The sequence below is a fragment of the Lissotriton helveticus genome, chromosome 11 (assembly GCF_964261635.1).
Source record: "Lissotriton helveticus chromosome 11, aLisHel1.1, whole genome shotgun sequence".
Classification (NCBI taxonomy): domain Eukaryota; kingdom Metazoa; phylum Chordata; class Amphibia; order Caudata; family Salamandridae; genus Lissotriton; species Lissotriton helveticus.
In genome coordinates, this window is record NC_136072.1 from 882639397 (window position 1) to 882652749 (window position 13353).

General features: G+C 42.7%; 1 protein-coding gene across 1 annotated transcript in view; it reads left to right on the plus strand.

Moving 5' to 3' along the window:
* Positions 1-13353, plus strand: part of SCARF2 (scavenger receptor class F member 2) — a 629499-nt gene that overhangs the window by 421968 nt on the left and 194178 nt on the right. Inside the window, exon 7 of the mRNA XM_078667105.1 lies at positions 6173-6276. Coding sequence (XP_078523231.1) covers positions 6173-6276 — 104 coding nt within the window. The remainder of the gene's footprint in view (positions 1-6172; positions 6277-13353) is intronic.

A 13353-nucleotide genomic window follows, 5' to 3' on the forward strand; every position in this document is an offset into this window, starting at 1 on the left:
AGTAGAGTAAATCCTAATAAGTGGAATGACGGTAAAATGACAAAAATTGAATAAGAGGAACGGAAGATATGAATTTCTTAATTTGAATGTCAAAATACCACCAGAAAGCCCTAAGCACCAATAATAGACTATGAAAATAATAGGTCGGAACTTAGTAGCTATTTCAGGATAACCGTGATGGAGCACTGGTTGAATACTCCAAGCTGGTTTGTCCCAGTCAAAGGTTTTACCTTCTGGCTTTGTTTTATTATGAAGCTCAAAATCCGTCCACGGACCAAGCCTGAAACTGTATCTGAGGAAGATGCATCAACGTCAGACAACTATTCTGCAAGGTCACCCTGACAGCTGCCAAGATCCTCACTTGTTAGGGTTTCTGGAGCAGCACCTCTGAGTCACTTCTAAGGCTCCCGGGACCTCAGCGACAGCAGTAAAGGGCCATGACGCACTCCAGCAGAGCCACCAGCAAGGTCCAGCCAAAGTCTAATTGGTACTGACCCGACTGGTTGGTTCAAGAAAAAGGGCTTGTGTGTCTTGTTGTGTCCCTGTTGTAACTCAGGAGGTCAGCCAAATGACCTTTGGAATTCACTTCTTTGCCCTGGGTACAAGAGGGAGCAAGTCCAGTCCTGTTGGGCTCTTCTCAAATCCCAGGCAGCAGGTCTAGTCTTCTTCTGATCTTCTATAGGTCAAAAAAGTATTCTGGAAAGAGTTGCTTGGGCTGCCACATTTATGGTTGGCACTAGCCAGTGGGAGGGGGGACTCCTGGAAAATGCTCCATGGGGCAATCCCAGCCACTTTTTCAGCAGTTCCTATTTCTCCTACTGCAACCAGTACCTCAATGCCACAGTGCACATTACTCCTGAAAGTCAAAAACAAAGGCCAGCGGGATGATCCCGCCTGTTATAGGCCTATATCCCTCTTGGACTCAACCATAAAAATCTTGGGTAGAGTCCTTTTATTCAGATTGAGGGAGAATGTTGAGAGTTGTGGCGGGCTGTCCGAAATACAATACGGCTTTAGAGAAAGAAAAGGGACCATTGAACAGTGCATTAATTTGTATTTGCTTATTTCCAAATACACTGTGGCCAAGGAGGGGTCCGTGTTTCTTGCATTCATGGATCTCTCCTCGGCTTTTGACTTGGTCAATAGGTCAAAACTGTGGTTGATCTTGTTGGAGATGGGCATTGATGAAGCCTTGGTTGCGTTTATGGCCACTCTGCACCAGGAGCTCTTTGCAGCTGTGCGCGTAACAAATGATGGTAGACGTACCCCACTGTTTAAATCTTTATTAAAGGGGGTACGGCAAGGCACTTCTGTATGCGGATGACGCCGTGCTGATCGCTCGTACTGGTGTTGGCCTTCAGCATCTTTTGGACGCCTTCGGTTCATTTATGGAAAATTTGGACCTTAAGGTAAATGTCTCTAAGTCACATACAATGGTAATGGGGCGTGAGTGCAACAAAAAAAGACATAAAACATTTTTTTGCAGGGGAGACCCTGTCTCAAAGGTATCCACATTTCCCTATTTAGGTGTATTGTTTGACCAGAAAGGATCTTGGGGCCCACAGATAAGAGCAAAGAGGCTGGCTGTAATTAGATCGTCATCAGCTCTCTTGGGTTTTGCTGGTAAGATAGGGGCCAGGCCTATGGAAGCCCTCTTAAAAATCTATAAGTGTAAACCTGTGGCCATTGCGCTATATGGTTCCGCCTTGTGGGGGTATGCAAATCTAGACCTAATACAGAGAGCAGAGAATAGATTTATCAGAACCCTGCTTTCTGTACCACAGTCAACCCCAACTTACTCTATTCACAAAGAGGTGGGCTTACCTTATCTGTCAGACACACTGAGTTTGTCCCCTCTGATTCTGTGGCTGAAAATGTGGTTGAACGAAGATCTTCCCTTGAACCACAAAATTTTGCACGATGTTTTATCTCTGGACAAATATAGCAATATTCCATGGCTGGCCTATTTAGCTAAAACATTCACAGATCTGGGTCGCCCGGAGCTTTTTTCATTCCCAGAGAAAATTAAGGCACATGATATTGACTTTATAAAAAAGTCATTTAGGGAAAGGAAGGAAGCATGCCGTGAGGAATACGAATTGCTGAAACCATCGGTAAGGGAACATAGCCTCCTGGTTAGCTCATCCTCACTTGCATCTTATCTTAGTTTTGTTACACTCCCTTATCACAGGTTTTTATTAACTAAGTTTAGATTTAATTTGTTACATTTTCACCTAGGTTCTTTTAAGAGTTGGCAGAAGCCAGATCTAGCCCCTCCCTGTAGTTGTGACCAGTTTTCTGTGCAGGATACAATGCATTTTGTCATGTTTTGTAGTTTGTACTTAGAGCAGAGGAAAAAATATTTGTTTCCCATCTTGAAAGAGGCCGGCTTCACACAGGTGGGACAGGCTCTGCTCTTTTTACAATTAATGCCTAATCCCCGCATTACTTTCTGCATTGCTAATTTTCTGGTAGCCGCTGCAAGGGCGAAAGCTGTCTGTCAAACTTCGCCTTAAAGCAAATGTTTTATTATTTACATTTACTTCTGAAATGAAATATTGTTTTTTAACTATGTATAATACCTTTTAAATTGTATATTTATATTATTGTTCTTTAGGAAAATGTAGGAAAAAGCTTTGCATGTAATGTTTTTATTGTTTTTTGTTTCTTTGTATGACTTTGAATAAGTCGAATAAAGATATTCTGACTGACTGACATACTCCTGAAAGTCAAGATGGAGGAATCCTTCCTTCCTTGTGCAGACCTTTTGTGTTTACCCAAAGGTGTGGCAAGTGAAATATGTAGTGCACTCCTCTGTGCCCACTCCAAATCAGTTCTGGGATAGTTTCCTTCGGCTGGGTTCATAACCAACCTAGCTGTTGTGGGCATATGGGAGAAAGGCTTTCTCTTCTTCCGCTCTTTCCTTACACTACACTATGAATGGAGTGACCTCACCTTTGTCCCTTTCAAGTTAACAAAGATCTTGGGTCCTCACCCTTCCCCACGCCCCTCCCGGAATTAAGAAAGGGACTTAAGACCTGGCTCTTTGATGATACCACCCACAGCAGCTTATTCCTAGTGCCTGGATACTCTCATGGGTGATTAGTCATGCTTCAGAAATCCTGATTGATTGATTTATTGACCCAACCATCCTTCCTGGGCTGACAGGGATCAAATGCCCCAAACCCAGATCTTCCTGTTACCAGGCATAAGTCATTGGTCTGCTCTTGGAGCAGGTTTTGCACATTTATACCTTCAGGTACTTGGGGGCAGCTGCTAAAGAACTAATGGAAATTATTTCCATGAGCTTCAGGCAGGTAAAAGACAACTTTCTAAAGGTTATTTGTCCTAGATATGTAAATATGTATCCAACTTTATTAATGAATTGTACTTTTACTAAATATAAAATATAGTTCCTAAACGACTAATTTTCCTGTTGAAAAGTTACAGATTAAAGTTTATAATATGCACTTTGACATTTTCTAGGATCCAGCCACAGCCCTGCCAGTGAAAATAGCATTTGAGAGTTAGTCATGGGAGGAACATACCAATTTAAGACACTAACTTGTGGTTGACAAAGTGTAATGAGGGGTGATGTATTAATCTTTAACAGAAGGGTTTCCCCCCTGTCAAAAAGGTTTTTTTTGACAGCAGGTTTTTAGGATGCTGCCTTCCTGCTACACAAGGTAGTCATGAAGCAATATTTTACAGACCCACTCAGTGGATGACACCGACTGTGCTGCAGTCCCAAGGTGCATTTAAATTCCAGGCCCTGTATGTTTCTAACACCATCTACAAAGGACTTAAAGGCACGATAAATAGGCCTATCGGGGTGAGCCAACATAGCCATGTTAAAGGAAAAGCACAGATTCTTTACTTCTGTTTAGCAGGGATAAGTGCACAGAGTTCAATAACCAGCATAAAGTGTCCCGAAAAAGGTGAAATTCTGGGATGGCCATGCTGAAAAAAATTATTTTCTACACTCATTATCTAAATCATCCTAAGAACTCTTTTGAGGAGCTTTCCCTCTCGATATGTAAGATTTAGTGTGGGACTGCAGCATCTGTACCATGCATGGAGGAAATTGACCAGGCTATTTACCGGCTTCACACCAGTTTTATTTTTTATTTTGATACAGATGAAGATGTGATCACAACAGAAGAAGGTGCAATACTGAGAGAGGGGGACACTTGTGTATTAGGTGAATAAAACGTATTGAGTAGTAACTTCAATGGTTTCTTCAACCAATTGGGCAAAAACCAATAGATTCCATTCATTTAAATATACCCTGGGTAAGCAGTGTTCTCCCCAGATAGACTTATCTGCGAGATAGTGCTGCTACTGTGAGTACCCAGGGAGTGAGACGTGGCACAGAAAAGTGCTAAAAATATGTAGACCGACTGATGATGCATGTCAGCGATTGACACTGAAAAGAGTCAAAGTGCAGGCCTAATGGCTCTTAGATTAGTAATCACGATGATTAACTCTACTCCACTCCGTCCCCAAAGCTCCCTAATGTACAGCAGATACTGTAGTTGGCAGGTTGTAATTCAGATAGTAGTAGGCACTGAAGGCAGTAATTGAATTGTTCACTAAACCTGGATACCTTGGAACTGATTCACAAAGGTAAAGTTATACTTTTGTGTAAGTGTATGATTGTTTGCTGTGCACAAAGGCATTTTACGAGTAGTATCTTTACGACTGTGGAGTCTCCGCAATTAAAATTACGTCCTATCGTTTCTGTGCGGAGACTCCATAGTTATAAAGCTACTTCTGGTAAACTTCCTTTGTGGATAGCAAATAATTTAAATTTACAAAGAAGAATATGTTTTCCTTTGTGAATCAGCCAGGCCTTAGACATTGCCTTGCTCTAAGGATGGGCTGGAGTCAGGTTAGAGATTATATGTGAAACCAATTGAAACAGAACTAAGGAGTAGAACAGGGTTACAGGTTTACTAAGAGGTGATTGTTCCTCTTCTCTGAGTGCTGTGCATGAGGGGAAAGATGACAACACTGGGAACACTGGGATGATAAAGGCACTCTGCAAACTAATTAATACTGGATTCATCTGACTTAAATTTGTCTGCAGATACTGCTTGAACAAAGTGGTGATTAATCTTTCAGGTACTCAGACAACACAGACTCACACTGCCTAACCCCTCTGCACACCCAGATCCTTAAGCCATCATTATAAGTATGATTTCAATCAAGGGGGAGAGTGAAGCAGAGATGAATTCAGCTTCCGAAGATTTGCAATTTTTAGATCAAAGGAGAATGAATCACTTGTATCAGTAAACCAGAGTCTCACAGGGGTTGTATTGAAGACCCTCAACCAAAGAACCAAAACAACCCCCCCAAAAAATACATCATTATGAGCATGCCAGTATTACCATGATCATGCTTACACCATGAGGTGGGTGTATTACCGTGCTCCTGCAATTTTTCCTTGCACAAATCCTCCATGTGGCACCTGTAAGAATTTGCAGAGGGAAAGGAGGTCAGGAATGTGCTGATTTCAGGTGTGGTAAAACGCCATATGCATATTAATCCCCATTCTGACCTTAATAACTTAGAATAGGGCAGCAATTAAACCTCGAGTTGTACAGCAACAGTATCATTCTGTAGTAACAGAAGTACTCCACGATGGTTTTACTGCACAGTAATTCTGTGCACCCTATAATTAGGGCCATTGTGTGCTACTGTAAATGGTGTCTGCATGTTGGCTACTTCAGCACAAACATGACCCACAAGAGTTCTGAGATATGGTCACGCATTAATTCAGAAGCAAGGGCAACTATCTGCAAGTGGCTGAGCTTTCAGAAATGAATTGCAGGTACACATTTTTCTTCTTCTTTGTAATTATATGTAGGCACAACCTCTCTGAGAGCTACTATTTGTTCCATAGGACCACTCGTAGGTTGAAATTTACCTTTGAAAAATAAGTAAATAGACTCCTTTGAAGATAATAAAATCTTGTAAGGCTCGAACTCCTTTGTGATGTGGCCATCGCACCACAACTGACAATTGTCTGTTCCGTCGGACTGTACCCTTAAGTAAGGTTGTTAAGTAAAACCCAGTAAAACTGAGTAAGTGGTCCTTCTAACCCATATGTCTTATCTTAGGCACCATGGATTCGGAATATTTCGTAAATATATATTTTTTTCTATTTCAGCTGCAACATGACCTGCCTAGCCGGGCAATATGGGGTTAACTGTGAACAGAGCTGCAGTTGCCGCGATGACCGGTGTGATGCAGTAACTGGAGCATGTCACATGGGTAAGTATAAGAGCAACTTTAACATATCTCCAGACCTCCTTTAGGTTCCAATGTGGACTGTGGTGTGGCAACTAGCCAATAAGCCGTCAGATCCTGGACTGAAAGTTAACTATAAAACAGAGGCCAGTAGTTAAATATAGCAGTGTAAACTCAAAGTGGCGTAACACAAAATAATGGTGCCCCCCCCTGCAGTATGTGATGAGGGCCCCTAAGTCTTGCACATACCAAAGAAATCAATTGACTATGAGCTATTCCCCCCTCCTGAAGGCCTGGGGCCCTTTGGAGTGTTAAGGGCCCCTTTGTGCCACGGGCTGCAGGGGCCTGGGTTATGCCCCTGCAAACTTATAGACCCAAGAAACCAAAATACTGTTCATCTATTACTCAATGTTCAAAGAAGTTATTTCAGAAAGGGTATTTGGAAAATATGGTATACTACTGGTTTTGCTAAGTGTTAATTCATATTTATAGGAAGAAGTAAAAGTTTGGGGGGCGGTAATGCTTCCGTGTGAGATCATTATATATTCGCTCATCTGGATCCAAGTTGTTTGTTTATAGTGCTAATTTACTTTTCTTTGCCCAATAGCTGTATACAATACTCTGATGTACATTTGTAGTTTTAACCACAGTGATTGTTTATAGTGTTAAGTTTGTCTATTTACTGTGGTTGCATATTGATTGTTTATTGAGCCCATTTGCTTACTTCATATTGATGCATTGAAATCAGTGATTCTATGCTCCTTCTTAACACCATGTATATCCTCATGTACGTTGCTCCTGAAAACACAAGTACAAGCAAATGAATACAATATATGTGTTGCAAAATGTCTGGACACTTTTATCAGGATGCAGTTCATAATGCAGCCTACTGGAAAAGGACAAGCTATCTTTGTATGTGCGGAGTTCTGTGTCTCGACTGCAGAATCTCCACAGTCATAAACTTACTATTAACTTGTAGTTTGTGAATACCAACAAAAAAAACTCCACCCTTACACAAAACTGTAAGTTTACCTTTGTGAATAGGCCCTTGGATGATATAGTAGAGTGATAGATTAAAGGATCCTTAAGATCTCATTCTACAATAATTGGTCTCAATACAATAACCGATAGGAGTTTCCAAGGAAGCAAAGAGCACAGTGGTGTCTGTTTTCAAATTAAGTTCTATAGTATTCGGTATTGAGTTAATAATGTGTTATTGATTATTAAATAGCTTAGAGATGGTTCTAGGGAGTAATTGAGTGGGTTGCAGAAAGGCAAGAAAAATATATATATCTTTTTTGAAAATATTTTTATTGGCATTTCTAATCATACATAAAACATTCACATAAAGTAATGCAAGATGTGATATCTAACAAACTCATGATATATAATGTTTATCTGTTTGGGCAGTTGGTCTTAAGTTGAGTGTATTCCATACAATGCAAAAATAAGCAGTGAAGCAATCAATGCAATCAAATGGAACAGATACTACTCGGTGCATGTGTCACAGGGTGTGGGCATAGCAAACCCACCCAATCATATATTTTGGTTGTGCCCATGTCATTCCTACTTGCAATCCCTAGGGCCCAATCTTATCAATGAGAGGTGGGCTACCTGCGATCTATCTCAGTGAAAATCAATGGTCGTATGCCATTACAGAGGGAAACCATTAAACTAAATCTTAAGAAAACAAAAACAGAAACCATTCCTTATATGCACTGTCTCTAGTACTACAACTCTCCATGCAGGGGGATCGCTCACCACCACTGGCACAGCCAAGTGGAGTCGTCCATCTGTCATCGGGTTCAGGCCCATTCTCGAATAGTATCAACCACCTACAACTAAGTGGAGGGGGAAGGGGAGGAAGAGGGGGAGCAACCAGGGAGAGCTTCCACAAGAGGAGAACGCTACTCGGGTGAAGCGAATGGCAGGGGTCAGTACAGGTATATGTCAGAAATCATGGCGTAGCTTCTCCTGCGGTCTCCCACCTCCCCTCTGTACATTCTCTCAACTAGGTCCTTTGTGTTGGGGTAATCCCCCTCTCCTCCTCTTCGCTGTTGGGGCAGCTCGGATGTTCCCAGTTGAATAATACCTCTCTCTAAGCCTCGACGATAGGGCACCTGCGCAAGCCCTTCAGGTCTTCCCTGGGCAGTGCCCTGCATTCCGCCGCCGCCCAGGGCAAGACCTCTGAGTCACAAGCTGTGGTCCAGCCACTGATTTCCAGGTGATCGTGATTCACCTCTTGGCCAAGGCCAGGGTCAGGTCGATAAATCGACTTCCCTCCTTACTTTTAGGTGGTCTTGGATACAGCTCCATGAGGCAAACCTCAATCGATTGAGTCAACGCTCAACCCAGTGTGTCAGTAAGTTTACTCACCACTGCTTCTCAAAACCATTGTATAATTGTACAGCTCCACGTCAAGTGTAGGAAGTCCGCATCCATTTGTCAACATCGTGGACACTCCCTGGGCTCACCCCCAAATGCAACCTGCATGCAATGCGGGGTCATATATGTCATATGGACATAATTAAACTGTAAATATTTGAGGTGTGAATTATGGGAGATCTTCTTGGGAGATCTTAATACAAGTCCCCACGCATCAGTGAGAGTTCTGTTAAGACATCTCTCCCATTTACCCCATATATCTAACAGCGGGGACAGGGATGCCTCCAACAGTGATGCATAGAACCACTTAATTTGGTGCCTGGCCATGCCCAGTGTGGCCACTGAATGAAGAACCCCATGTGTCGCCGGCTCCTCCCGCCCTGCGCCCCACAATTGTTCAGATGTCCTCACCAGCGTCTCGTACAAGAGGAAGTGGCCAGGAGGCAGTCCATAGCCCTCCACCAGCTCCGCCAAAGGGAGCATGCATCCCTCCTCAAAACAATCCCCGGTTGTGTCTATTCCCACTTCAGTCCAAGCTGACATTTGCTCTGCACCAAATATCACCTGGGGTCTCAATGAGGGAGCCCTATCAATGGCAACACTGGCGTGTATCTCAGACCTATCGGAAGTCGGACCATGCACCTCCTCCAGCATTGTAAATCAGTGGTTTGTAGAGTTGATGCATAGGGGACCTTGGTGGCCGGGTTCTATAATTTGGCCAATGATAGATGGGGGTGCTGCCCTGGTTCAGCTAGATATATGCCGTCTTGGTTAACCTCTACTAGCCACTGCGCCAGCCACTGCAACTGTGCGGCCAGATGGTACTGTTCAAAATCTGGCAACCCCAGTCCTCCATCCCCCATAGGGCATTGCAACGTCCGCAGTGCGACTCTGCATCTTCCATCTGCCAAGATAAGGTCCCGCAGTAACGCATCCAATGGCTTAAACCAGCACGCAGGCATCAAGACTGGTAGATGGCCAAAGAAATACAGTAAGCAGGGCAACATGATAATTTTTGTCAGGGAGATCCTAGCCATCAAGGGCAACCGCAGAGAACTCCAAAATGCCATGCTGGATCGTGGTGCCTTCCCCAAGTTACCCTCCCTCAGGGAGTGGAAGATCTGGATACCCAGATACCGAAGGGAAGCCGATGTCCAGTTGAGCTCGTAAGACAGAAAAAAAACATATGTTACAGGAAACTTTAGTTACTGCTTGAAAATAGGCTGTCCAAAGGCAGATGGGGTTTTACGGTTTGCCAATAATAATGCAGAGGGAAGATACTTGCCACGTCTAGCTAAAAAAAGGGTAATAAGCCTTGGAAATGTGTCTGTAAAGTTTATTACATATTGTCATGTGTTAATGAAGTTTATTTGAAAGGAACCTCCTGTGCAAAGACCTACTGAGGTCTCATTAAGAACATGGTGAGAATTGGGGCAAACAATGAGCCAACAAATGCCTTTGTTTGTTTTTATAGAATGCCTAAGATGTCTCGTTGTGGCCACTTCAGAGCCTATTGTAACTGTATCAATGAAAGTGTAACTACTGGGGACGTTGACATATGGAAGTATTGCAGATGATGGAGTAAAAGTTGGGATCAATTGAATGAGGTATCATTAATGGAACATGCCTCTCTGCTGAGAAACTTCTATTGGTGGGTCATCCTCACATACGGCATTGATTAATTTCAGACACACCATCTTTATGACTTTGTCATGTTATGTTATGTGTATTTAAAAAGCGCACTATCACATGTGAGGATTTCCTGGCACTGAGTAGGTTGGCTAATTGAAAAGCCAGGTCTTCATCTTCTTTTGGAAGACGCGGTTGTTTAGTTGCAAGGATACCAAAGGGGAGATCTTCATTTCCAGCTGGGTTCCTCATGTTAAAATACAGCAATTACAAGTTTTGTTCCAGCTCTGGTGAATACCCATCCAAAAACAGTAATATTGGAACTTTTTCCAATGATTTTCCCTGATTCCAGGAAATATCTGCTGATATTTTCCACAGAGTCTCAGAGCAGGCAGAGCATGCCAGCGGGACAGCAGCGTGGGGGGATGCTCATGTCCAAAGTAGCTGCTTCTGTTGTTGTCTCCAGTCCCATAATTATGTGAAGAGAGACCAGTCTACCTGTAATGTCCAGGGGGTATCCCACCCAAAGGGAACGCTCAGGGTGATAGGCATTCTTCACAAGAGCCTAAGTGCTGCAGATAGGCAGTAGATGATTTAGAGGAGAGTTTATGGGCAAATTTACTGACTTTTCTTGCCACACTGCAGAGCCTTCAAAACGAAAGTGAATCACTTAGGAATTGGCCATCCTGGCTAGTGCTGCTTTAGTGCAATACTCTGGTTTCGTTATCAGTGGTTAAAGATGGGCATGGATTTCTCAGCAGCTTTGTGTTAATTGGTTCCCTTCCATTTATTTTTTATTTTTAAACATATAACACAATAAGTGAGAAAAAATGGTGCAAGTATTTTACTGAGACTTTATACATAGGTAGGACCTAATGCCCCCACGGAGAGAGCCTTCCACCCCTAGATAGTCGGTCGGCAAAGGCACTAGAGGTATGGAGCCTAGAATGCATTGAGTGAAACGCAAACAACTGATTATTTTCGTTGAAGGACATTCTGCAGATTTAATATCTCCATCTAGTGAATGTTGTGGCAAAAAGTTTTACAATCCAGTCAGACTTCATTGAATACAAGGACATTCAGGAACCACTGTATGTTGATGCTATAAGATTGGGTAAGAGAACAACAGTCTTTATACTTTTCACTGTATGGAACTTTAACCCATTCTATGCTGGTGACGGAACCACTCCGTCACCAGCCACGGGTGGGCTGTGCTAATGACGGAAAGTTTGAAGTACCTAAGACCACTTTTAGTGAACACAAATGTCCAGACAAGAAAGCGTCAAGGCTTAGGCAGTTCTACCACCAGGCTGCATTCCACTTACAAACAAGAACACGAGGCTCCTTCTGTCAAAAGCAGCCCTCCCCTATCTAATAAGGCCAGCCAAAGACTGAAATGTCTGAGTAAAATTTAATAAATGTGTGAACTGGAAATGTGAATTGGGATTTCTGGAGATTTCTCGAAGGGTAAGCGAACTCTGGAAAGCAGAGATAGTAACGTGGCAGACGCGTATACATAACTGACTGTTGTAATGCTCTATATAAACAGTACACATGTACTTAAGTTTAATAGAAAGTTTAAACCGACCAAACATCACCGCAAGCGGCTCTCTGGCACAGCCAGGTCAAAGCAGAGATGTAAACACAGGGTGTAGCCGCCCTTTGAGAGTAAAGTCTTTCATTACTTTACTTTCCAATTGTAAAAGAAGTCTTTGAAAGTTGTACTGTTTTTATGTGCACGCACAATACAACAATGAAAGCCTTTGTCGTGCCCAACTAAACTCGAAACTAATGTGGACTTTGGTGGGGTTACAAAAACAGTGCTGCTCGAGGTGCCATAAGGTTAACAGATAATACCATGTCACCAAAGACACAGTGCTGTAGAACTAAGCTTTCTTTTACAAATCTTTGTTTTCAGGTTTGATCTTTCAATTGGATCAATGGAAATTAATCAAGATTACAGCTCCCAGAATGCATTAAATTGTTTAACACAAACCAAGAATTTGAGCAATGCATCTGTTAAGCGAAAGTAACTCAACGCATTAAGTATGGGCGAAATTTGCGAATTCGTGATCTGCGAATTCATGCGAAAGCGAATTCGCGGATCACGAAATCCGCGAATTTCTTTTTTTTTGCATGTTCACGGGGCTTTTTGTGTGTTCGCGGGGCTTTTTGCGTGCTTCCGGGGCTTTTTGCGTGTTCGTGGGATTTTTTTCAGCGCGGCTACCGTGAGGTTACCCATGCGGTCGTACATGGGCTAGTTGCATGCTCGCGTTGTGCAATTGCGTGTTCGCGTCTGTTTTTGCGTGCTCGTGGACAAAAAGTCTTGTGACCAAGCAAAAAAATCCACAAGCTTGTGAATTGCAAATTTTTTGACAAATTTGCGCGATTTGCGGAACGCGAATTGGTCAAAAATTCGCAAATTCTGCAAGCGGAACGGATTTTACGCCCATGCTTACGCAATATGCCTGGTATAAAATATCGTTCATTGAGTGTCCTATGTGTCAACTCCTCCAATTCTAGAGTGAAACTAGGGACGACACACGCTACCTAAGAAGTGGTCAAGCATCCACCTTTTTATGCCACTAACAAGGAACAGCAAGGAGCACTACATTAGAAATGGTAGCTCCAAATGCAGGCATTTTTATGTGGGTAAAGTAGAGTGGCCAGAAAAACGTCAAAATGTACTTGTCATGCTGAAATTCATTGGACTATTCCTCAGAGAAAGTTGACACTTTTTGCCAAAAATGTTAACATTTTTCAACTTTACTGAGAAACAAATTGGTACTGCCACTGCAGTGAGATACCTTGTTGAGTGTCACCTGTTGGTTTAGATATGCCTTGAACATTGTATTTTCAATTTGGAACAGCACTGAGCAGCCTCAGTGAGGTAACGTAAAGGAGCTGCTCAAGTTCGAGGACCTGTCTGAATCCTCTGTGTAGCCCATTCCTGTGTCGAAATAGACAAAGGCCAGAAGTTTCTATGATGTCTATTAATGGCTCGGCAAGATCTGAGTACTACACTTGAATAGGTTCACAGGTACGAGAGGCCACTGCAGATTCCTGCACATTTGAGCTAACATGGGA